Source organism: Corapipo altera, unplaced genomic scaffold (genome assembly GCF_003945725.1).
Source record: "Corapipo altera isolate COAL_440 unplaced genomic scaffold, ASM394572v1 2, whole genome shotgun sequence".
NCBI lineage: Eukaryota > Metazoa > Chordata > Aves > Passeriformes > Pipridae > Corapipo > Corapipo altera.
This window is the reverse complement of record NW_020884890.1, coordinates 115,798-141,230: the sequence shown is the minus strand read 5'-3', so window position 1 is coordinate 141,230 and position 25,433 is coordinate 115,798. Positions and strand designations below refer to the sequence as shown.

The window sequence follows — 25,433 nt, the reverse complement described above, 5'->3', positions numbered from 1 at the left end:
TGGTGTGCTGGTGTTGGTGTGCTGGTGTTGGTGTGCTGGTGTTGGTGTGCTGGTGTTGGTGTGCTGGTGTTGGTGTGCTGGTTTATTTTGATAGCAGAGTTGATAGAAATAGCACGTGCCACAGTGTTTTAAAGAATTCAGCAATGGAATTACAAAATGAAAGCCATATGAAAAAAGAAAATTTCAGTGCAGGGGAAGGAAGTGTAAGTTGCTTGAGCATAAAAGCGACCTTGAGCTGCAGGGTTTTCCTCTGAGCTGAGGGACTTAACATTGACTTTGAGTGCCATTTTAATTGGCTTATGAAGGAGGTGTCTCTTTTTATGCTGTTTAGAAACCATGTACTCTGGTGAAAATAGTTATAGTTGGCCTTTTCTGGACAGGTCAGTTTCTCGAGAGAAGATGTGCTTGCGGTTGTGCATCAGCAGTGCCATTAGCAAGCCTGGGCTCCTGCCAACCTGGAGATGAAGGACTTCCTAGGGCCAGCAGGCAGGGAAAGGTTGTTTCAAGGCTGGGTTGGCTGAGGAGCCACCAGTCTGTTGCTGGGCATGTTTCAGACCTGCTGTACAGGGGCTGTAAGAAGGGCTTGGAAATTATGGCCGTCCAGGGAGCAGACCAGAACAAGCATGAGCAAGGACTTGAATGCACTAGCTGGCAATCTCTTTATTGTTTCTGTGGTGGCAGGTAAGCAGCTCCCTGGGGCTGTGCATAATGGAGCCATCTGGGAGCCACTCGTTATCAGGTCTCAGAGCAACCCACTGGTTTTGCATTTTGAACCTTGCAGCATGTGCTGCAAGTATTGTGGGTTCAAGAAATAGTGGTGCCAGGCAAAGGAGCTGCTGGGTAACTGGGGAAAAGGATTATTTACATGTTGCATGTTGCACTGACTGAGGTTTATGGGCAGCACGAGCAGTTTGTGGGCAGCAGTAGCAGCTTTTTACCTATTAGTTCCTTCTGCAAAGGGAGGATTAAGTTATTTTTGTAACTGTACTGACTGTTGATATGATAAAAGATGTTAGCACTTTCTACAAATGCTGCTTTGCTTCTGTCTTTTAAACCCCCATGGCTGTGAGAGTTTTTCAGCTCCTAGCTTATAATATGTTCTTTTGGAAACAAGGGAGTATTCGGGTTTAGCTGAAGCTACTGCCTATAGCCACACTGATGCAATTCCTTTCAAAGAGGTGGGATCCCTGCTGACACCTGTGGTTGCATTACACTTTTGGTGGTGAACCTGTATTGTTTGCCGGAAAAGCTCTTTGGGTTTCACTGTGCTCCCTTTACTTGGAAGAAGTTTATGGAGTGCAGCATTAGTGATGGATGCTGTTTGGATTAATTACAATATAAACATTGTGATTATCCTTCTATTCGTAGCATTTCCTTGAACCGTATGAAAACATCTGTAAGTTCTTAACAACACAATCACAGCACAATGTGGTGGTCTTCTGTCTGAGGGACTGGTGGGCACTTGCAAGGCCACACTCTTTCCCTCAGTGCCCTGACAGTGGCTTGGTGCAAAGCTTGTTCCAGGATGTAGCTGGTCCTTTAGCAAGGTACCACTCTTAAACTGATGTCCTTTGCACAGCCATGCCTGCCTTATGGCTGGAAGAGGATTCCTTCCATGGCTGCCTTCTCTTTGCTGGTTGGGTCCAGAAACTGCCTGGGTTGTTGATGTGCATGGCTGCCCTGCTCTTGCTGTGGCTGGGTGCTGTTGATTTATCTCTGATATAGGAGATAATTCCAAGTCTATATGTTATGATATAATTAGATGTAATTTTTCTCCCCCTAAACAGGGGTAATAATTCTATCTCAGAAGGTCAAAAATAATGACCTGGGCTAACTGGGTATTTTAAAAGCTAATTTAGGGGGAAAATGAAGCATGAAAGAAATAACATTAGGGAAAGGTAGATCATTTAAGTGATAATCTTTATTGTACCTTTTAAAATTAGCTTCCTATTCACAGTTCTGAGCAGCATTTAGTCATACCAGCTTTTGTAGTCCTTTAATCAAGTGATCATTTAAAATGACTTATGGTACAAGGCGGTTCCAAAGTAGCTTTGCAAAGATGTTTTTTATCCTGCAGGAGAATAGCTAAGGCCAAAACCGGACAACTTGCTTGTGCCTTTCAAATGTTTTTTTGGAGATACCTAGCAATTCTTTTTTTCATTTAGGAGTCATCTAAAGTTGTTACTCCTCTCTTCATTCTATTCACAAGAGGAAAAACATCTTTATGAAAAATGTCCAGTGGTCCCTTCTGCTGAGATATTAAAGGGAGCTTGCTCATGTCCTTCCACCTGCTCCCTCCTCTCATTCCACCCTCAACCTGTCCCTCCATCTCCCACCCATGAAAGGTTGAGATGTGAACATCCAGCTTGCATCTTGCTTCTCTGTAGATTTCAGCCAGCCCCACTGCAGCAGGCACCTCATGACTAATAGCTGGTCGTTACTCTTATTAAAAATAATTCCGTTATGTTTGAGGTGTTATACCAGGAAGTCAGGCAGGCAGTGGCATATCCTGCAGAGGAAGTCATTTATACTGGGAAGGATGTAATGTGCTTGGCATGAGTGAATTGCTCAGAAAGATCTTGAAGAATCACAATGCAGTGAAACATCCATTGTCAGCTGTTAAAGATAGCAAAGGTGAAGATTAGCTCTGTTATATGGGCTAAAAAATTATAGTGACATCTCTCTGTATAAAATTTCTTAAAAATATAACTTTTTATTTCCAAAAATAATCAGAAGAAAAATATATCTACTTCACTTTGATCGTTTACTTTCTCCTGCAATGAGATCATCAGCCCAGAAGGGGATTTCTTGAGAATCTGTGTGGGATAAGTGAGCATAAGATGCTACCTCCTATTTTTATTCTAGTATACACAAATAGGAAGAATTTGTTAAATCACCCTCTACTATGATTGGATCACTACTTGGAAGTTGAATTCAACGTGGTGCCACATTTGTGCCCATGAATCTCTCAACACCAGATGTCTGGGCAGAGCTGCAGTGGAGGTTTATAGGTGCCATGGGGTTCAGCCTTCTCCCCAAATAACATTTTATTTTTTTCATTTGCTCAGCTGGTGACAGGAGTGTTGGAAGGAGGATACAATTTCTTCTGTCAGGATACGCACAGTGGAGGAGAAGCTGATATGAAGGTACCGTAAATGAGACTTAGAGCTGATAACATTTCAAATTGTCTACTTTAGTGTAAGTGAAGATCATAGCAGTATTGATTATGCAGATTTTGCTTGAACTATATGCTTTTTTCCCTCCTTTTGCAGTACAATGGACAGTGCACTGTCAAGCATAATAGTTAATATTACAATAATCATACAATATATTCATGGTTGGTATTTTGGTAAGTAATTATGTGTAAATTTTCAAGTGTTCCCAGGTCAAAAAACAAGGATCTGGTCTTCAGACTCTGTCCAACTACTGTGTGCTGTGACTCCCCTTCCCTTTCTGAGATGTGATGATGATTTCTTCTGGTCACACTTCTGACCTCTCCTGTACAGAGAGCACTGTAGCACCAGCTCTCATGAAATATTTTGTTTATCCCAGGACACTCCAGGTGCACAGCAGCAGCCTCATAAAACAGTCTTTGTCATCCTGTTTTCAGCTGTAGCTATGGGTTTGTACCTGGATCTCCTACAGAGAGACCTGAGTCAGAAGCATTACAGAAGATCCTAGCAGTGTCATCAGTCCAAGTAGTGCAGGACAGAATCTGGATTTTAATTACTTAGGTAGCAGAAGGGTTGAAAGCCCCCACAATGTGCAATGCTTCTAAAACTTGTTTCCTCCTTTCTAGATCATACGTGTCCTCTGGTGGTACTATTTCTCCAAACTCATTGAGTTCATGGATACCTTCTTTTTCATTTTGAGGAAAAATAATCATCAGATCACTGTTCTGCATGTCTACCACCATGCAACGATGCTGAACATCTGGTGGTTTGTTATGAACTGGGTGCCTTGTGGTCACTGTAAGTACTGGGTTATGGTGGGGAACATCTGCAACACGGGCTTCATTTTGGTTTTCTTTTGGTCAAACCAAACATCTCTGGTCCTTCAGCTGCAGGATTTGTTCTGTCCCATATTAAACTGCTTTGCTGAATTGCAACTATTGCAGATAGTTGCAGGACTTAAGCTGCCAGCACAGCATCTAGAAAAGGAATGTCTGTGTAGTTTGAAGAATTTGTGTGGCAGTGTGGCCTTTAGGAGCTACAGTAGCCCAGGTCGGATATCTTGTCAACCTTGCTCTCTCTGTTTTTGTTGTAGTTGCAGACTCTCTAAAGAAACAATACTCTTTTTGAAGTCAGGACCAGAAGCTTATTTCAGCTGCAAGATGACTAATAGTGACTCTTGTCCTTGTATCTGTCAAGTTCACTTGAGATGTTAATTTCTTAATTTAATCTCATTATACCACTAGCCATAACAAAATATTTCAATTAAAATCATATTCCCTGAGCACTAATGAACATGACTGAATGCATTTTAAGTTGAAGATTTCCATGTCTCTCTTGTCTAAATCCTGCTAACCTCTGGCAATAAGGCTTTGATTCTCCACTTTCATTGTGTTTAGTTGGCATCTAGTTTCCTAACTGCATTAGCATTACTTAGTTGTGGTTCAGATGTGCAGTTTATAGATACTAACTGTTGAACACTCCCTCCAAGAGGAACCTTTTCAAATCCAATGGATGTGAACCACTGGCAGTGCAGACCAAGAGGCCGCGTTCCTCAGGAGTCTGCTCTCTGAGCCAAACAACATAGAAACTGGTATTTGTTTTGTGTTGTCAGCATAACAGTGAGTAATGCTGAACTTATAAAAAGTGTGCATCTGGAAACATATTCTCCTCCAAGGAAGTCAGTCCCTGTTTATATAGCAGTCAAAAATGCAGACACTTAAGAGCTTATCTTGTGTTTGTGTGGTCTTGAAAATACTTTTGTGCTACTTCTAGTCATCTGTTTTTCTTCTTCCAAGCTTTTTGTTCTGCTTGGTCATCACAGTTCTGTGCAGTTCAATGTTAAGCTAAAAGTTTTTTTTAATGACTAAAGGTGCTGTAAACAAGGACCAATAAAATGGCTAACTTGAAGTTTCTGAAGGTGTCTGTTGGTTTTGGCTATAAATGACAAAATAGGCTCCTGCCTGGAAAGAATGAAATAAGCCTAAAAGTAGATGGGTGAAGTTGTCAATTCGTGGGTATGTGAGTGTGCCTCCTTTTTATCAGCTTCCTCAGTTTTTTGAGAAACCATAATGTAGATGTGCAAAAGAGTGGAGGAAACAAACCAGAAGACTGGTATAAAGTGCACAACTGCAAAGCAACTCAGCTACTGTGTTGGGTGAGCAGAATAAAAATCAAAGTGGAAAAAAACCAAACCTTCTTGCTTTTCTTCTAAGAGAAATCATATTTTAAATAGTAACATTTTGAACTTGTTATTTTTGTAGGTTCCATGAAACAGCATGTTCCTTCCTGATAATGCAGTGTACTTTCTTTTTCCCTTGCCCTTTTTTTAGCTTACTTTGGTGCCACACTGAACAGCTTTATCCATGTCCTCATGTACTCCTACTACGGACTGTCTGCTGTTCCAGCAATGCGTCCTTATCTGTGGTGGAAGAAGTACATCACTCAGGGGCAGCTGGTGAGTGATTTGCTCTTCAGTGCTTCAGCAGGCTCTTGTATTGGTGATGAGGTCTTTTTATCTTTACTGAGTTAGGAAATTTTGGAAGAGGATAGAAGAAGGGATAATGAGGGCTAGTACCTTCTGCATCCTGTAGTGCTTAAATCACCTTAGAAATCCAGTTCCTGCACGTCAATTTGCCCTGTTTTCAGGACTGTGGGGAGCTGGGGACTGATGGTGTACATGAATCAGTGCTGAGATCTGTGGGGTCTTCACCTCACCATGTTGTATGGCTAGATGTATTTGGGAGTTGTGGTGCTGGGTTTTCTGGGACTCAGTAGCCAGGGAGGAGGGAAAAGTTTTTCTTCCAAGGCCCCTTGAGCTAATGTGCTCTCCCCTGTGCTTGGTTGGTCAGGCTAATGACAGACCAGAAACTGAGCGCAGTCCATAACTAACAAGCCCATTCTAGTCCTGTGGGACAATGCCTTTTCTGTCTCACTTTTGCATGCAGTTGCAAATGGCTTATTAAAAACTATTCAGTATTTCTGCTCTCTTTCTGCACTTTAAATGGGCAGATTTTTTTTGTCTTGTAGTTCTGTGTTGGGCTCACTGTTTCCCATGTGTACAGTGACGAAGCCTGAATGCTGTGTACTGGAGGTGAAAAGAGCAGTGCAATTAAGCACCATGGCACTTGTTGTAGTGGTACTGCACGAGAACCAGGTTTTCATGTGTACAACATGTCAGAACACCACAAGGAAATATGCATTGGTGTTGTGTTTTCCCCATTTTGTAGGGGAGGAAACTGAAGCCTAGAGATAGACTTTTCTGTTATCTTCCCCCCACCCATCCTCCCTTAGCACCCTCTCAGAGTTGTGAATAGTTTTAATAATATTTCTGGTGATGATTAATAACATTTGCTGCCAGCAATTCAAGTGTTGATTCTTAACGACTTTATTCTCTCCTTTCTGAAGGATGGCCAAGTGTTGTAGCTGTGGGCTCATTTTGTTCCTGGGAGGGATGGGGCAGTTGCCTTGGTTTGGGGTTTGTTTTTGTTTTTCCTTCCAGATTTAGGCTCTATTCTTCATCCTGGTGGTTCAAGTGCTACAGAGTGCAGTGTCTCAGTGCTTCAGTTGCTCCCCTGGCTATTGTCAAAGCTGCTTTCACTTCCTTGCCTGCTCTTCATGCATAGCTGTTAGAGCTGCAAAATAGCAGAGCAGAACGAACAGTATTTCCCTTTTTAAATAAACATTCCCTAATCTGGTAGCCTTCATGTAAGGATGAATTTTGCTTAAGGCCCTCAGCAAAACTTAAGCCCAAACTCTGTTTTTCCAAAAGAGATAATTGTAGATAACTGGATCCAAATCCTCCTTCCTGACTCCCCAGCTTCCCTGCAGCGTTTTACCACAATATTTCTTCCACTGCAGCCATATGCCAGACAGTTCTGTGTGTGGGAGAGAATTGCACTGTCTGTGTGTAGACCAAGTGACCCAAATCTTCTGCAACTGAGGCAGTGAGATGCAGATCTACTTCTTTAGGATGGTAGAGTCAAACCCCACTGAGCTGTCACTAGGAAGAAGGTGGTCTTGTTCCTTAGGATATCTATAAGTCAATTCTACATTACTTACTCTACTGTTCTGAAATGGAACAATACAAATAAAATAAACAGGCTTAAAGAACAGAATACCACAACCTGAATGTCTGCTAACTCAGGTTTACAGAGAAGATAAACTTGTTAAACACACAATATTATGTATCTTTTACTTGATTTAGAAATACCTGTTGAGATCTTTGTCCCTAATGTTTTTTTCCCTTCTTCCATTAATGTGCTCCATTTCTCTTGTTTTTTTTTTCTCTCCCCAGATTCAGTTCGTCCTGACAATCTTCCAGACCAGCTGTGGTGTTGTTTGGCCATGTGCATTTCCTCAGGGGTGGCTGTATTTTCAGATTTCTTATATGATTTCTTTGATTATCCTCTTCACAAATTTCTATATTCAGGTAAAAGTAATATTTGTCAACTCTTTCTAGCATTCTGCTGGCAGTATCTCTATGGAAAGCTGTTTACAGAAAGATACGCTTGAAATGGCCTTTCGCTATCTTCCACTAACATGCACGTGGTTCTTAAAGTATTGCACTTGTTGATCTGCTCTCCACTTCCAGATCTTCTGGTGTTTTGTATCTGCAATTCAGAATGATTAGTAATTTCAGTAAGCAGAGTAAGCACACAAAAGTGGCTTACTAGTGCAATTTTACCTGCAGATAGGGAGAGGAAGAGCTTTATGTAAGAAGCAGCTTTCCACTCTGAAATAAACCAATAGCATGTGAACCTGTGAAGCACCTGAAGGAATTGTTCATTACTGCTTTGACAAGGAGAAATTCTTGTTTTATATCCAGGGAAACATCTTAAATTCCCAGCATAGAAATATCTGGTTCTGGTTCACCTTTACAGGCATTTGTTTGTATTTTGGAATTTTCCTATGGAAAATTAGTGTTATGTTTCTACAAAGCTGATTTCATGTCTGAACAGATCCAGACCTGGTATGTGTTGTTCTGAGCAGTTCATAATCGGGCTCTGTACAAAGATGCACCCATCTTCAGCAAATCAAACCAGCACAGCCTGCTGTCCCCAAACAAGCAAACTCTGTTATGTTTTAAATGTCTTTTGAGAGATTTGAGCATTGTGGTTCTGGTAAGAACGATTCATGGAGGGAAACACTGCCGGCTTTCCCATCTGATCTTTTGCTACTTCTTAAAATCAGTCTGATGAGTCCTATCTCTTGCTGCATCTGAACATGCTGAGTAAACATTATAGTATATTCCAAATATTACTCAACTTTCTTCATCAATTTTACTCACATTTTAACTTTTAACCATTTAACTTCCTTTCACACACAGAAATTCTGGGAAATGTGCTCTTGTCAGGCAACTGAGCCCCTCTGAAAAAACTAATTAATATATATTTTTTCTCTAATTTGTTTAGACAGAGTCCCTTGTATCCTGTTAGTTTTGTGATTCTCATGTTGGCCAGTGGAAATTTCTTTCACATTTCTATCTCTAACTTCCCTCATTGTTCTTGTTTACCTACTACTTGTTCTGGCTTTGTTCAACATACTGTCACCTGCAGTGCCTCAAACCTCCTTCCTCACTACTTGTTTTGAGTATATTCTTGTCCTGTAGTCTGCTCATAAATTCACTTCTCTTGTTTCTAATTTACTATTAACATAACACTAGCATCATACTGCCAAACGTTTTTCTTTTCAAGTGAACTAATTCTCTTGCTGTGATGAATGAAAGGCATAGTATAGTTTCATACACAAGAAGTGGTAGAGCTTGTTAGACTCTACCACCGGCACAAGGTCTTTAAAAATGATGAATGCAAGTTTCTAGAGTTACTCTGAGGAAGTGGTTATTTATATCTAATTAAGCAAAACCATGTGTCTTTCCCTATATTCTAGACTTACAACAAGAAGGCATCCTCGAGGAGGAAAGAGTATCAGAACGGCTCTATGGCCACTGCAAACGGGTACACAAACAGCTTTTCTTCCCTTGAGAACAATGTGAAACAAAGGAAACAAAGGAAGGATTGAAGACCAAACTGAAAAACCATTTTGATAACCCCAACAACAAAATCATCTGATTGTAAGCACAATGAGAGTTGTGCACTAATACTCTAATGGCTACTGTAACTATTCCTGCCTAGAATAGTGTGATTTATGTAGGACTTAACCAGTGCAAACACCCTAGAAACTGTATACAGAACATAAAAGTAGGTTAAAGTTTAAAAATAATTCTGGGCTGTCACTGACCCTGCTATAGACTGTGGAAGGGAGTATTACCATATTATCCAACACTGCTGTTGCCTTACTAGTCAATATGATAGGTGCTGAATTATGATTCACAATTTGAAAACACTGTAATCTAAACCTCCATTTTTTTTTTTACAATAGATCATGCATGTGATTGTAGAGGTAATTTGTATGATGCTGGTTTCAGTAGATAAACACACATGCCTTAAATTAAAAAGCAGGGCCCAAAGCTTATTACTGGTTTAAAAATTAGGGTTTCAACTTTTCAGTTGACTGACTTTTTATTAAAAAGTCACTTAGAAGAATCCATTGATCATTTTACTGTTCTGTATGTGATACACAATGTTACGTATCTCTTACGCGATACAGTGAAATTGGAAATGGCACATTTAGTTTTGTATATTTGGCTTTGACTAAACAGTCACAAACCAGATGGAAAAATTATTTTACCTTTTTAATAGATCTTATTTTTTTATTTGAAGTATGTCACTGATGTAAAAGTAATTGGCGCTTACACAGTCCAGTAAGATTAAATATTGTCTCTAAGGTTTAGAGCATATACAGGGTGGACCCATCTATTCTTTTCACTTTTTTTTCCTTTTTTTTTTCCTTTCTTATTTCTGAGAATTCTTAAATGCTAAATGAAGAGTGGTTTTTAATATGAAACTGGCAGAGTTTCAAGTGTTATTACCATAGCCATATCCACATTTTAGCAGCTACTGTTTAAGTCTGTGACATATCCAAAGGCGTATTTAAAAGAGGAGACAGAAAGATGTTTTTCTGATGGAATTGTCTGTATTTAAGTTGGTATCTGAACTGTTCTTCATGTAGCATATGTTCACTTTTAAAATGTGCCTAACACAAAGGTGGTTTTTTTCCCAAACAAGCAAGTTTAAACAGTTTGAGTCATACTGATGTTTTTTAAATGTTACTGAAATGTGCTGGAAATGTCTGTTTCTGTAATGTGAGTTGTGTATATCACTGGTAATGTTTTGGCTTGTTATCTGAGGATTTGGTTTGAGTGCTGGTTAAAGTTACTCCTTCTTTTAAAATCTTGCCTTGCACATATGAGGAGTAAGTTGCAAAGCCAGTATCTGTTGCTGGTGTTCCGCTATCTGCCACGGTGGAGTTTGGCTTATGAGTATTTTATTCATTAAGCTCTGAAAAACTGAATTGTGCAAGACATTCTGCTGGTCATTGCTCAAGTTTAACTATTTTTTTTTATATTTATATAAATGCCAGTTTTAACATGTTTAATTGTTTTTAAATCTTTTTTAAAATTTTTGCACATCTCTTAAGGAATTAATAAGTTCTACTAGCCTTGTGGGTTTTCATTCCTTGTTTTGAAGGAGAAGTGTCTTTTATGTTTACATTATCAAAGCTTGTGCTTGTGTCTTCATTTCTAGGTACTGGTTTGCAGAGTCTTTACATAGCTCAGTACAGCAGCTATAATGTTCAAAATAGACTGTCTAAATGTGCTAGAAATAAACCCTTGGCTCGTCTGAATATACTTCATTGTTAATGTTTGACATGGTTTAATCATTAAAACACTTTTGATGATCTCTGCCTGAATTCTGTGGGTTTATACAGATTTAATGCATTGCCCCATCCTGTGTCAGGCCAAGGAGGGGCCACCAGGATGGAAGAACAGCTGCAGATATTCAGAAACATTTACTGTACCACAGATTTGGTAACAAATTCTTTACAGAAACCCTTGGCTGTTACTGAACACTGTTCCCTTGCCTCGCTGTAGAAATACTGGTCTATGTGATGGATTAAGCCTCCCACTGGGATTACTGACTCACTGAATGCAGAGCAGCCCGAATAGTTCCAAGATGATGAGTGCCAGGTGCAAAGCTTGATGTGTCTAAAAGAGACTTCCTGCCTCAGCTGTCCTGTCTATAAAATGGGAATAATACTTCTCTCTAGAATGGGAGTGTTTTTGCAATTTCATTATAGCTCCCCTTGCCCTTAAGTGATGGTTTTGGAGCCGTCTCCAATTTGAGTGTTTAATCAGGACATCACAACACTCTCAGATAGGCTGGTGATGGACTTGGTAAAACAGAACTACTTACGTAGGTGTTTCCTTCTCACTTGCAGGTTCTTAAAACAAGAACTGTAGATCAGGGAAATGGGTTTTACACTTCATATGAAGAGCTCAGAGGTTTCATGCTATGCTGGTCTCCTCTGGGAGGGTGCTCTGAATGCCTGAGATGGTTGCTAAGACAGTTTCCTCTTCTTCACATGCCAATTCAGCTTTGAAATTGAGTGTTTTTCTAAGCGAGGTTCAGTAAGGTGCAGTTCTTTGGATGATAAGCCAAATCTAGAGGAAAGATCTGGAAGGCAGAAGCCACAGCACCAACCTGGCCTTCCCCAGTGTGCCAGAGGGGACTGGGCTGCTGCCTCCAAATCTCCCCTTCAAGGTCAGTGGTAAAACGTGATGGCTTTATCATTGTTTTGCACCATGTAGACCCACTGACTTTGGCCAAAACTGGCAGGAGGTGTGATCTTGGGAACAATTATAGCATCAGTAGTGTTCACACCTGCACAGAAAAGACTATGGCTCTTGGCTACTCTTCTACACTCTCAGCAGCAACTGAAAAAAGTGTCTGAGATAGGTCTGTGTGGGTTAGATCAGACATCACCTTACCATTACTGATGGACCAGGCAGGAACCTTGGTCACCTGACTGAGCTTCCAGTGCATTACCTGACCTGGAATTAGTAAAAGCCTTTGGATTACCTCCATTCCCTGATCACCTGCAATTTTCCTAGCAGATAACAGGTGTGATTGGTGCTTGGGATTATGAAAGAGTCCTCAGAAAGGACTTTCTGTGTTGTAAAGGCTGGAGAGATGAAAAAAGACCAACTGCTGCGAAAGGGGTTGAAAAAGTTTCACATAAAGTTGGCTGAGGAGAATGTGATAGTTCAGTAGCTATTTCCAGGGAGAATGACCAAGCTTCAAACTGTTAGGTTAAGATCTTGTGCAGCTCATGAGCTGACCAAATCCCTCCCTGCACTTGGGCCCTACAGCCTGAGTGATGGAGAGAGAAGTGTTAAGCTTTTGTTAAGCTGTGAATGGGATAGATAAGCTTAAAGGCCCAGAACACAGCTTTTCCTAGGGTGGTCCTGGTGTGAAGACCCCAAGTGCTGTGTCACAGATGTGTGAGCCACCCCTGGGGCCAGGATCACTCAGGCACTTGGATTCCTGACTTGGCAGGAAGAAGAAAAGCAGAGAGAACTCTAGAAGTCTTTGCAGTTGATTGTGTATTTTATTTGATGCAAGGCAGATGCTAAGTAAGCGTTGGAGCTTCTGATAGGACATCTACCATCAAAACTGGGGCAAAGAAACCCCCAAAGCCCCAGATCTAATGGAGAACTGTTCTGGGGGTTGCTTCTTATGTGGTAGCTGTATTGAGGTCTAAGTTGATAAAATGTGTGTCTCTTGTATGAGACTGGAATGTATATTGTTAAAAGGTATGCGTTATTCAAAAAAGGGATGTAAAAATAAGCTGGATGCTGAAGAAAAGTATAAATAAAATTGGAGGCCAAATTACTTTGACTGGGGGTTCTGCTGGGAATCCCCTTAAGGCAGTGCAGGAGATGATAAAATATAGATAGAGATGTCTTGTTAGAGAAATGTGGCTCAGAGTTGTATCAGTACAGAAATTTAACTTACATTGTCACTATCATCCTCCTGCCAAGAATTACTGAACCAACAAAGTTGATAAGTTGTAATCATCAGGATGTTTCAAGAACTGGCTTATAAAGCAAACTTGAATTCAATTTTCAATTTTTAATCCATTTAATTTAAATAGATGGATATACACAAAGGGGTCCAAATGTTTCTCAAGTTTCAGTACAGCACATTTGGATGAGCAGGGGAAGCTGAGTTCCCATGACATGACAGTAGTTGAGGCATTAGATTTTAAGTCAAAGCTGCTAAAATCATCTCAAACAGAAATGGGAGAAAAGAGCAACAAAGGTCCAGTTTGAAAAATAAGTGTCTTTTGTTTAAATCAGTCAAACTGGGATGTGGAGAGGAGGAAAGAAGAGTTACATGTTTTATGTTTCAAGGATATATAATGTAGATACTATATTTTCTGTAGGAAGAATGTAATAAGTGGTAGCTGGTAGACTTTATAGTCTGATTTCAGTATGATGAAAGGTTTCAGAATAAATGGGAAGAATGGTTGAGTATAAGGAAGGAAAAATTAAATGGGAGAAAATATAACGCAGCTTTTCTGGAAATAATCACACCTGACTTACCTATATTGGTTTTTAATAAAAAATACCATGTAGATAAAGGAAATAAATCTTCCATCCATCTGGAATAGGTTGTATTTTTAATCTTGGAAATTACTATCTAAACTAGAGGGTGTGGTGACCAGCCACAGGATCTATGGACAAGCAAGGTCAAACTGATGAGCAGTTGGTTTGTCTCAATGCTTTCAGCCTGAACAGAACCCATTATAAATGTTTTAAGACAGAACCTGGTATGAAGAGCAAGACTATTTGTAGTGATATTTGGAGATGACTTTAGGAAGCACTGTGACTGCCAGGGAAGATTACAAACCCCACAGCAACAACCACATGACCTTGATGGCTGGAGTAAGAGATGGGACTAGTGTAAATCCCCCTTAGGCACAAGTAACAGAATTTCAGCTGCTTCCACTGGAGTTTTATTTGGACATAACTGAAGAGGAGAGAAAAAAAAGATATTTGAGAACCATCTGTTCAACAACTTATAGCTGCTACTATGAAAAAAAAAAGGGAGGGAAGTCTTATTTGTTAATCAGTCCATTTCTAGTAGAAGGAGGAATGTGCTAGAGTGGGAGAATGAGGATGAGGCTCTGGTGGGACTTCCTTTTGAGGAATACACCTGTTCTCAAAAAAACTGCTTCTAAAAGATGCACTGTACAGAAGAGTTAGGGGGGCAGTCAGAGAAATGGAGAAGTCCTGCAAAATGGGTATTTAGCAAGACCAGGAAGGAATGAGAAGGAATGTAGTCGCACCCAACACAGACATCATGACAGCAGACAGCACGAAGGAAAATGAGCTATTTTAAGTGTGTGACACAAAACAAATGGGTATAAACTACCCAAGAGTCAACCTAGGCTAGAAATAGGGAGAGGGCCTTTGTTAGTGCAATATGGCTCTGGAGCATTTTTGTCACGTGTAGTGTGAAGGTCTGGGGGATTGCTTGAAAATGAGGCACTGGCCTCTTCTAAAGCTTGTAGGACCACAGTGTGTCCTGCTCTGCATTCTGACAAAAAGCAGATGTTGGTGCCTTTTTGCAAGTATATTTAAGAAAGGGCAAAACACTGCTCAGCAGAGAGAGGAGTGAGGACAAAAGTGTGAGAAACACCCCTGCAGACACCAAGGTGGGAGAGGAAGGATGGGGAGGAGGTGATCTGGGTGCCAGAGCCGATTCCCCTGCAGTCTGTGGAGGAGACCACATCAAAGCAGATATCCACACTGCAGCCCATGGATGACTGCATGGTGGAGCGAGTGGACGTGCTCTGAAGGAAGTGCAGCTTATGGAGAGCCCACACAGGAGCAAGTTTATCCCAAGGGATTTCAGCCCATGGGAAGGACCCACGCTGGAGCATGAGTAGGAAGGAGCAGAGAGGAGCTGCTATGGACTGACCACAACCACCTCCACACTACTTGGAGCAGGGGGAAGGTAGAGGGATCAGTGAAACAGCCTTGGAAGGAGGTGTTTTGGTTTTTGTCTTTGTATCTCAGTTCTATTTGTTCAATTCTATTTTAACTGGAAGTAAATTATTTTTCCTAGAACCTGTTTTGGCCATGATGATTATTGCTGAGTGACCTTCCTGTCTTTATCTCGGACCTCAAGCTTTTCATCTTATTTCCTCTCCCAATCCTGTTGAGGAGGAGGGAGATCAGCAGCTGAGTGGCCATCTGGCAGGTGGCCAAGGTCACCCCACACCACCTGGGCACTTTGTCTGCTTACAAATCCAACAGTTTGGGCAGAAGGCAGTTTCCTTGATGATAAGGAAGGTCTACCAAAGGCCATGAGATACCACGGCACCAGAAGGCCTAAAATCCTGATACAGCTGGAACTCTTGTAGTCTGGGAAAATAGGTCCCCCTGGAGTGAAGCAATCACTCTTTAAAAAGAATTTATCTTGTTTTTTTCAAGTCTAATACATGTTAAAGCAACACATTTTCCAGGAATCTGGCCTGTAATTCTTGGAAAGTTTTTAAAGGCAGTGGAGGAACCTCCTGTTTGCTGCGGGAAGGTAAAGCAGTGGCAGAGTGTGTGAAGAAAGCCCATGTTCAGCAGAAAGGCCCTGAATTTCCTCATGAGAGGAATTGCCTCACACCCTTCAGAGGCAGGTGGAGCCCTAGCTTTTCAAACAGGGATGGTCCAGCCATACAACAGCAAGAAATGGAAAATTGCACTGTTTGCATTTCATTTGGAAACAGGTGAAACTTCAAGGGAACTGAATCTGTTAACATAAAAATGCAATCCCATATGAGTTGTCTACACCTGTGCATTTGCTGCTCCTGAGCTGGTGTAATGGGGAATGGACAACTCCTGTGGCACAATTGCACTTTTACTGCTTCAGACTTGTCTAAGTGGATATTCACAGTGTTTCCACTAGGATTAGCCAGCTCCAGAGCTAATGCTATGTGGTGATAATTTACCTGGTAAAAGTATTTAAAGTGAAGCCAAATGAAATTTCTTCCACGCATACTGAAGCAAGGTATTGTGGTATTCCTGTAATTGATTAGACACACAGTGTCTCCATCCCATTTAGCAAGCGGGAAATGTCTTCATCAACTGTTCTGTCTGCCACTGGAAGCCAAATGTTTACTAAATGCTACTAATTCAATTTTACCAGCTGTTGTAGGAAATCAGAATCTCAGCTCACTAAGCAGAAATAGGAGCTTTTTGAAAATAAAATTAAAAAGCCAAAAGAGAAATCTGCAGCCTATGCAGTTACTTAATTGCCTTGCTTCCTTTAAAATCAATGGATCTCAGTGCTTCAGGGCCCTTCTAGGTCTAACACCTTTCTGTATATTTAGAAAGGATTGCCTCTGAAAGATCTTCTGTTAATTTATCAACTTGCTTTGCTTCCCACAGCACTTGGGGTTGGAAGGGAGTGTGAGAGCAGCTCTTGGTGTGCTGACCTAGTAGGGACTTGAGACATCTTAGATGCAAATGCACTTTTGCTCAGTAGAATAGTGATGAGTTTGCCGAAAAGACCAGGAAATACCTCCCATGCATACAGATGGCATAACTATTATCAGCTAACTATTATCAGCTGTGTTTCCTTTTAAAATTGTACAGATTTTTGCAAATCATCATGAAAAAGACCCTTCTGTTCTCAGAAGTTTAAATATAGAGCTAAGAAGTCATCTTTACATCTGACTCTGGTTTCCATGTGAAGTAGACTGGAAGAATTGCTGCACAGTCCTGCTGTTATAAAGCTGTACAAGTAGATTTTGAAATGCGTGGGAACTCCTGAAACCAGACCTGGTAATTTGGTGATGGATGCTCTGCTTAGTTTCTCAGCATTTTTTCAATATGCAGTATTTGCCTTGCAAAACAGGAAAATTGGAATAATTAAAAACTAACTCTTTCGGTCAGAAAGGAGCAACATACAGGGTTTCAGAAACCTGCAAAAGTATGGGGCCAACTATCTGACTCCATCTGGCCAATAAAAATGATAGTCAGTGTGAGATTTTACTTTATGAAGTACAAGTAAAAAAGTCCCAAAACCAACAGAACAAATACCTCTCCCTCAATTCTCTCACAATCAAAACCCGTCCACCCCACCCTGGCAGAAGAATACTAAAACGAAACAAAACAAACAAAAAACCCAAACACAACTATGTTCAGTTTTGCCTTTTGGCCTCAAAATTGGAAAGCAGCTCTGAGCAGCATCTGCAGAGGTGACTTACCTCTTGGGCAGATGATTTTAAGGAGGTTTAAGAATGGTGTAAACAAGCACTGGGATTTTAAACCAAATCCTCCAATAGTCAGGTCTGGTTAAACCCAGAACTGATGTCCCTTTCCGGCTGAGAGGGAGAAGCACAGGAGGTGGCTGTGAGTCCCGATAGGTACGGTGAGCACCCAGGACCAAAAGCCGGGTGGGGGGATAATTGGGGGCTGCGCACCCGAGGGGATGCACTGTGAGCCGGTGCCCTCTCCTGGCGGCACCTGTGAGGTGACAGCTGGGGACAGGCTGCTGCTGCCGACACCCTGGAACCAGGAGGATTTCATAGAAAACTGGAGCTGACACCGGTGGCAAATATGACAGCATTTACTACAGGCGAGGATGGTAGATCAATATTTATATCATGATACAGATTTCACAGTCAGAGACTTTTTACTTGCAATTGCACTGTAATATGTTCTTCAAAGACCATGTTTAGCCCCTTCTTAAAAGAGGAAGATGGGGCAGAAAGGTAGGTATTAAACAGAGCTCCTGACTTATATTGGAAACATCTGCACAATAGTTTCTAGTAGTAGCACAGATGAACAGAGTATAATTGATTTTGAATAGCAGAAGAATAAACCAGCATGTTGTCTCATGTTGTCTTTTATTTCACAGCTGCAAAGACTCTGTAATCAAGAGCATTTCCTAGTGTGGAAACAGGGGTCATAAAGGAGGAGGAGATTAAAAGCAAGCATATCTACATAACAGCTTTTATGATGCACCTGACCTTGATTGCACAAATAACCTTGGGAATGTTGGCTTTTGGGGAAAAGCAAGAGCTCTTTTTTTTTTTTAATGATCAGAACGCAGATCTGTGTATCCTGATACCCAGGACTGTTTCAGAGCTTTTTATAGGTAGAGGTGAATTTATCTGTTTAAGTAGGGAAGAAAAAAGATAAACACGCAAATTCAGCCAAAATCTCAAATCAAATCTATTTTTACATTAAAGCTTAGCCTGTAAGTGTTATTAACATAATACATCATCACCTGTCCAGCACATACAAATGGCTGGTAATTATTTAATAGCATTCAGTATCTATCGTGCTTTATACTAGATAAATTTAGGTGAGCAAACCCCAAAATGTCTAGCCTTGGAAGAGGTGCTAGGACAGCAGCTCCTCTATATTACAGAAGAAAGCATCCTCCTTGCTCTGACACCTCAGAATAACAAGCAGCTAGTTAGGAAAAAATGAGGAAACACAGTTCAGAGGAAAACATTCACAGTAAGAAGAACACACACAGATTGCTAGAAGAAAAAGCTAATGAGAGACTCTAGCAGGCAAGAAAGAAGGATACTCTCATGGCAGTTTTGAGAAGAGGGGCAGGAAAAGAAACTGGAGAACTGAATTGCTCTCATTTTCAGCAAGGCAGAGGAGATTCTGCACAGGTGAGAACACACCACCAGATCAGAATTCTGATTGGCTGCAGTTACTGTCCCTCTCAGCAGTAGGTGTTTGATGGACACCCAAAACCATCCCTCCTCTCTGCAGAGCAGCCACAGCTCAGGCTTGATGGGTAGGTTTCCTTCAAGCAGCACTAAGAAATGTGTTCTCTGTCTTTACTCCATTCTTTCTTTGGCGTTATGTCAAATGGCCACATCCACCATCTAGGCATGGTTTTGTTTCTCAGGATGTTAGTCTGGGTCAAATGATTACCAGTTCTACTGGCAATCATGCTGCTCTCTTCATCTTATCTTTACAGAAATCTGGTGCTGGACTTCCAACCCATTCACTGATGTTGCTGTTTGCTAGGAGCAGCTTCTGGACGTAGCTACCTGGTAATGTTTTCTTTACTAAAAGCTCTTGTGCATTTTATAACCCTTGTCTCCAGTCTTGATGGCTCTTGTTGAGCAGAATCATTTAAATATCTATAGAGGGAGAAATAGGTTGTCATCAGAGCACCACAAATAGCATCCCAATACTGCTGTTGAAAATAGTGTCACATATTAACCCTTGATGCCTTTAGGACAGTGCAGTTTGGCTAGATGTTGGTTGTGTGGAACACCTCTCTCCTGGCAGCTGGCCTCTGTCCTGGGCAATAGGAGCTCAGCACAAGCTGAGACTAATTCTGGGGGGAAATTGAAATATGGTGGAGTATGGGGGCAATGGAAGAGGAAGGAAAAGGATTGCTGGTCTTCCTCCTTCCCTCAGTCCCATTGATCTTCCTGGGCCCATCCTCAGCACTATGTTTGGCTGGCTCAGCCCCTGGGGAAGTGAAGATGGCCAGTATTTGGGGGCGTGTTTTCACTCTCTCTCCTCCATGATGCTACTGCATTAATATACTGTCCCTTCAGATGCACTTACTGCAATGGTCTGACAAGTTCCCTGGGAACCCCTCCCCTAGGGAATACCATATCCGTGGCCTGAACGCCAGGTGTCACTGAGGCTTAAAGACAACGTTTCCTTGCTCTTTATTTTAGTTGATATTTTTCAGTTATTTTGTTGAAAATATGGGGGGGGTTCCCCACGGAAAAAATACATCTCCATTTCTGTCAAAGTGATCTATAGAGAAACACAACACAAAAATACTCTCCTACAAGCAGTAGTAAAACATAAATTAAAAGAAAACACACAGTCTTAAGTGTCCAGAAGCCTGTTTGATATTTGTCATACTAAAGCAAATGAAAACAAGCCCTGTCACTGCTAAAAGATCAAATCACTTCAGTGAGGCAACATTTTCTCAAAATAATGATCAGAAACATATTTATGATTAGACCAGAAGTACATTTTTGTTGCAGAACTGTAATAACTTTGCTGACTGTTGAGATGCAGGTTCCTCTCAAGGGAAAGGTTATACGTTAATCATTCCTGGTATAATGTGAAAAAACCAGGTCATAAGGACACTGAACACATTCTAAAAATAATGTAATCTGTTGGGGAAATGAAGAGGTCTGCAAGATGCAAAATTAGAGGACGCTCTGGCTTGACTCTTTTGTCCTTTGAAACTGAAGATCCCAGATCAAATCATACCTGGGTCTTTAGCAGCATGAGACTGCAATATGTACAGGCAGCATCCCATCTTTAACTTTTAATTGAGTGAGGCTGTATACCCAGCTCCACTGGGCAATTTGAGATATTTGGGAGCAGCTTGTTTGTACTTAAGATGTCTGAAATCTCAATTGTCCTCACTTTTCGAGGATGCCTGTATTTCTAAGTCCTCTGTCTACCAGAGGGCATTGAGATTCAGGAGCTGCAGAGTAAAGTGGAGGGGACAACTCACTGCTGTCTTCAGCTGCCTGAGGGTGATAAGGAGGAGGAGGAATAGAATCTCCTTGGAGGGGCACAGCAGAAGATCAAGAGGTACAATGAAAGAACAAATGCATAAGTTGCAGCAAGGGAGGATTAAATGTAAGGAAATAAATCCTTCACAATGAGAGTAAACTCTGGCACAGGCTTTCTAGAGAGGCTGTGGGATCTCCATATGGAGATGTTCAACTGATTGGATCCTGAGCATCCTGCTGCAACTTTGAAGTTAGCCTTGCTGTGAGGTGGGTGATCTCCAGAGGGACCCTTTATCCCAAATTATTCTGTGATTGTGGCAGTGCCGAGAGCCAGAGAAGACAGACATCTGAGGTCTAGTTTATGGGGGGAAGCAACTGCGATAACATTGCTACTCCAAAAAAGTGGAATGCAGTACCTTGGACTCAGCCCAAGCCAAACACGCCCAAATGGGAGTTGCTGCAGTGGAAAGCCAGTGACAGTTTTGTAGCATATGAACTTTGCATAGATGAACTCTGAGAGTGACTGAGAGGTAGCTTGGTTTGTAACCAGCACTACTGAACTACCCCATTAGTAACCCAGTGGTGCTTATTTGTTCCCATGTCCTACAAGGATTCAGTCTAATAGAGGACTGAGCTCTACAGAAAGGCAAGTTATAAAGATGAAATAGAAAACAAAGCTGGAAGAGAAATGTCTTGCAAACTTGGGGATAACAGAAGAAAATGTTGACTAGGGCTTACAGATAATGTTTTTTTGGAATTTGTTTCTCCAAGGAAACAGCCTGCTATCTCCTATTGAGGGAAATAAAGGCATTTATCAGAGATTTGTTGGTCTTCATCCATGCTCTGTTGAATCACAGCTGGGAGATATTGTCACTCTTTGTGACAGGATCATGGCTGATGGGACCTACAATTCCTTCTGTTACTGATTACACGGACTGCTAAACCATGCATGTCAACCACTCTTAAACTGGCACACCTTTCAGTCCTGACTGTCAACACTTGCTGTTTCCAAGCTTCAAGTGGTGCGGAAGACAGCTTTGTTCCTGCCCTGGGACACTTTGTCCTCCTGCTCTGTCACAGCCCTGAGGGAACACTGCTGACTCCTTCCTGTAATTGCCTCCAAGTGGCAAAGACTCCCCGAGATCAGGGAGCCTGAATCACGTGTAGTGGGGTTTTGCCTTTTTTTTTGGTCTCTTCTCATTCTGCCCACAGACTGTAAAATACACAGATCTCTATCAGTTTAATGTGGTTATGAAAGTAAAAGCACACGAAGGAAGACAAAGAAAACAAAATGGCCCGGGCAGCCAGCAGGTTGGGTGTGGTGCATGCTCACCCATGAGCACAGGGATTGAAGTGACTCACTGATACAGCAACATGGAGGCACAGGGAGCCTCTCCAACATTTTCAGCTAGCGAGATCATTTATTATAGTGAAATGATTCAGTGACCTTAAGAAGCAGCCAGAGGCTTTCTCTGGAGACTGCTGAAGAGGCAAAGTAACCTAATAGATGGGAAACTGCACTGAATACTTTTTTCTTGGTCTCTTTAATGATCTCAGCACACAAAGCCCATTTCAGCTCTCTGAAAATAGTTGGCAAGTTATTCTTGAGATTTTCCAATCATTTTAGGGCTGGTAATCAATTACCACTGAGGAGTATAAAGCTTATTTTAGCTGTGTAGTGTTTATTTTCCAGTGTATTTTTGAGACCTTTTGTAACATAAATGTCCATTCCTTATTTATTAAGGTCACTATAGAGTACTTTCCTCTAGAAAAATAAAAATCCACCTTAAGTCAAAACTGGAAAAACACTGTGTATTTGGGTACAAACTGCACAGAGCTTGGACTAGAAAGAAGCAATTCAGACAAGCAGTGAGTTTAGGTGGCTTTCAAAGCTTGTTACTCCCAGCTTTACAATTCTGGAACATTTTTTAAATTTCATGTATCTGTGCTAAATATGAAGGCACAGCATATGAAACTGGAGCAAGTAACATCCAGAACAAGCAGACAGTGTCTGTCCACAAAACAATTTGAGCACCTTAAACACATCCCTTTCAAACTTGTGGTTAGGGATTGTTGCTTCCAGTTCCCACTCAATTCAAATGGGAGTTTGCCCTTTACGCAGCTTAGGTGACACGGTGATTTCTGAAGTTATGCTGGAGGACTTCTAGCACTGTAGGGCCCTCTGTGCCATCTCTGTGGAAACTGCTGATTTCTCAAGATCCTGAAAGTCAGTCCAAGTTTTTTGCTGCCTGTAGACTACATACTGTAAAGCTCTGGTTTCATACTAACAAAGGTACAATATAAAGAAATTAAGGAAAGCAGGAATACTGACACAGGCAGCCGACTGCTCCCCAGCATTTTAACCAGAGATCCTTACAGGGGCTGCTTAGCCAAGGAAGGGTTCGAAGGTGGTTGGAAGTAATTTTACCTTGTGAACAATCTCCATAGGTTGTCAAAGACAGTGATAGAAAATGGACCAGAGCAAAGTGTAAGGGCATGTTGCGCATCTTGCACCTGCACAAAGTCCTTTCCCATCTTGTTCTCTGTTTTCCCTCAGTGTTGTGTAACATGGTGGGTATGATATTAACAGTGGATGTTTATCCCAAATCCAGCCATTTATTTTCTTATTTGCCTTAAGAAGATGTTTGTTCTGAATGAGATGACTGATTCAAGTTTTTTTTTCCTTTTGAACAATTTGCTGAATGGGAGTGAAAGAGGCAGCTTTCCCTGAATGCGTAACCACTTAAATTTTGCGTTCCAAGAAGTTACATGTTTTTGCCTTTTTTTTTTCCTGCTGTTATGTGACTAATAGATGTCGTAGTGATTGCTGTCATGGCTGAAAAGCCCCTCTCCACGAGTTCCTTATATATAAATGAGTTTCGTGGCTTAAAAAAAAGCCTTGGTGTGCTCAGCTGTTGCTGACAGCAGCAGTCTCCACCTCTGGGATGGTCACCCACTAAAGACCCAATACCCAATTCCAGTCCTCACTTTCCACGTGTGGCTCAGAGAAGCTGTGTGACCAAGTTTTTATGCCAGTAGCCAGTATGGGCCTTTTCTTCATGTTGCTTTTTTCTGGTTTTCTATACAAAAACTTCTTGGGACTAATTTCTGTGATTCAACTGCCTTAAGGGTCAATATATGATAGAAATCTTATGTTCCCCCAAATATGCACAGTAACACCAAGATTAGAAAACATCATCTTTATGTGCAAGGTAATTTATAAGAGCATCTCTTGCCTGTATCTACTTAAAACTTATATATTTCAAGTATTTTACATTTTACATGAGGAGGAAGGTCAGCAAAATGAAGTGGGTGAACAGCAGCTAAGAATGCAAATCATCATTTGCAAAGCCAGAGGACTAAACTGTAGTCAATCCACGTGGAAAGGAGAGAGGGTTCACCTGGTGAAGAGGGAGTAGTGAAAATTTGTTTCTGACCAGAGTGCAGGCACAAGCTTTTGAAGAAGGTATGAAAACTGCTACCCACTAGAGCACTAGGACACCACTATTTTAGAAGCACTCTTGAAGTTGTAATTTCTCATATGGAGCTTTCCAGATTAATTTGCTGCCTTTTTCAAGGTGAATTAGAGTCATGCACATTCTGTGGAAGGAACAGACAAGAACATCCTGACTTTCTTTGTCTTTATCACTTTGCAAGAACTTCTATCTAGCAGCCTTGAAAGTAATTGGGAAGGGAGAAGGGTGTAAAAAGCAATTTTCACTTGTTTATCAACAACAATAAAAATGGCTTTTTGCCATAAAATTAGATGATCCCCAAAGAAGCACCTAGCTAAAATCCAACTAGAAGAAAGGTAATTCAGAAAACAGCAGTAAAATTATTTTGGTATCAGTGCTTTGTAGTGAGCTGTACAGCACTATGGGTCCATTGTTTCCATAAGGTTAATATATATAAATAATACCACATAATCAGTAAGACTTCCTGCCATACCCAGACCGTGGGTGTACCTACAGGCTTCTGCCCAAATGCGCAGGTTCCCTGTCTGCTGTCACCTCTCATTCATTGTCTTCCTGCTCCTGGTGACCCCAAAGAGGGGAACTGGTGCCAAGGTTTGAGATTTCAGGAAAGTTGATGACAGCTTGCATTTGGTCAATGCACACTGTGCCATAGCTTCTGTCCTAGATCTCTGCTGTCCTATGTTAGTGCCAGTAGCAATGTCCCTGGCTCTGTGGGACCAGGACCATGCTGCACAGTGCCCTCCCTCGCTGCTGTCACAGATACAAGTCTGAAGGCTTTAGTTCAGTAACAGTCTGTGCAGAAAAAGCTGCTGGGCTTCATCTTCATGAAGGACAAATGGACAAGCAAAATGCAGAGAAAGTGAAAGACAGGCTTGTCCTTCTGTGCTGATAGCAGTAGGATGTGTAAGGCAACCCAGTGGTACTTATCAAACTCCTGCTGCAGTTTGTGCCACAGCATGACAGTGCCTACGTAGGCAGTCACTGGAGTGTGTCATCAAATTACCTGAAAATTGCTGCACCGTGTTATTAGATATGCTGAAAACTGTACTGTATCTTGTTTCAGACACAGAGTCCATCTTCCGAGGGGGCAGTGGTTTGTTCGGAGCAGACAGAACAACCTGCAATACCATGCCACTCATGTGGGTGGGCTTTTATAGCAAGGCTGGTCTGACACTCGTCAAACTGAGCAGAAAGACAGAAAGAAATTCTCCTGTCATAATGTAGCACCAGACAGAAAAACTACAGCCAGCAGAGCTAAGTAACCTTGGCACAGCAACCTGGTAATGCAGCTGCACAGCTTCCAGTACCTAACTAGCTACCTTGCTTTATTGGAGACATACCTAGACAACCTTGGGGT

The 25,433-nt window shown here is 41.4% G+C and overlaps 1 protein-coding gene across 1 annotated transcript in view; it reads left to right on the top strand.

The window, feature by feature from the left end:
- The window catches only part of ELOVL5 (ELOVL fatty acid elongase 5), a 37,356-nt gene extending 26,382 nt beyond the window's left edge, over positions 1-10,974 (top strand). The window contains exons 4-8 of the mRNA XM_027644731.1: positions 3,069-3,146; positions 3,800-3,971; positions 5,504-5,628; positions 7,468-7,602; positions 9,060-10,974. Of these exons, the coding sequence (XP_027500532.1) occupies positions 3,069-3,146; positions 3,800-3,971; positions 5,504-5,628; positions 7,468-7,602; positions 9,060-9,191 (642 nt within the window). The 3' untranslated portion in view covers positions 9,192-10,974. The remainder of the gene's footprint in view (positions 1-3,068; positions 3,147-3,799; positions 3,972-5,503; positions 5,629-7,467; positions 7,603-9,059) is intronic.
- Positions 10,975-25,433: the final 14,459 nt, after the last annotated feature.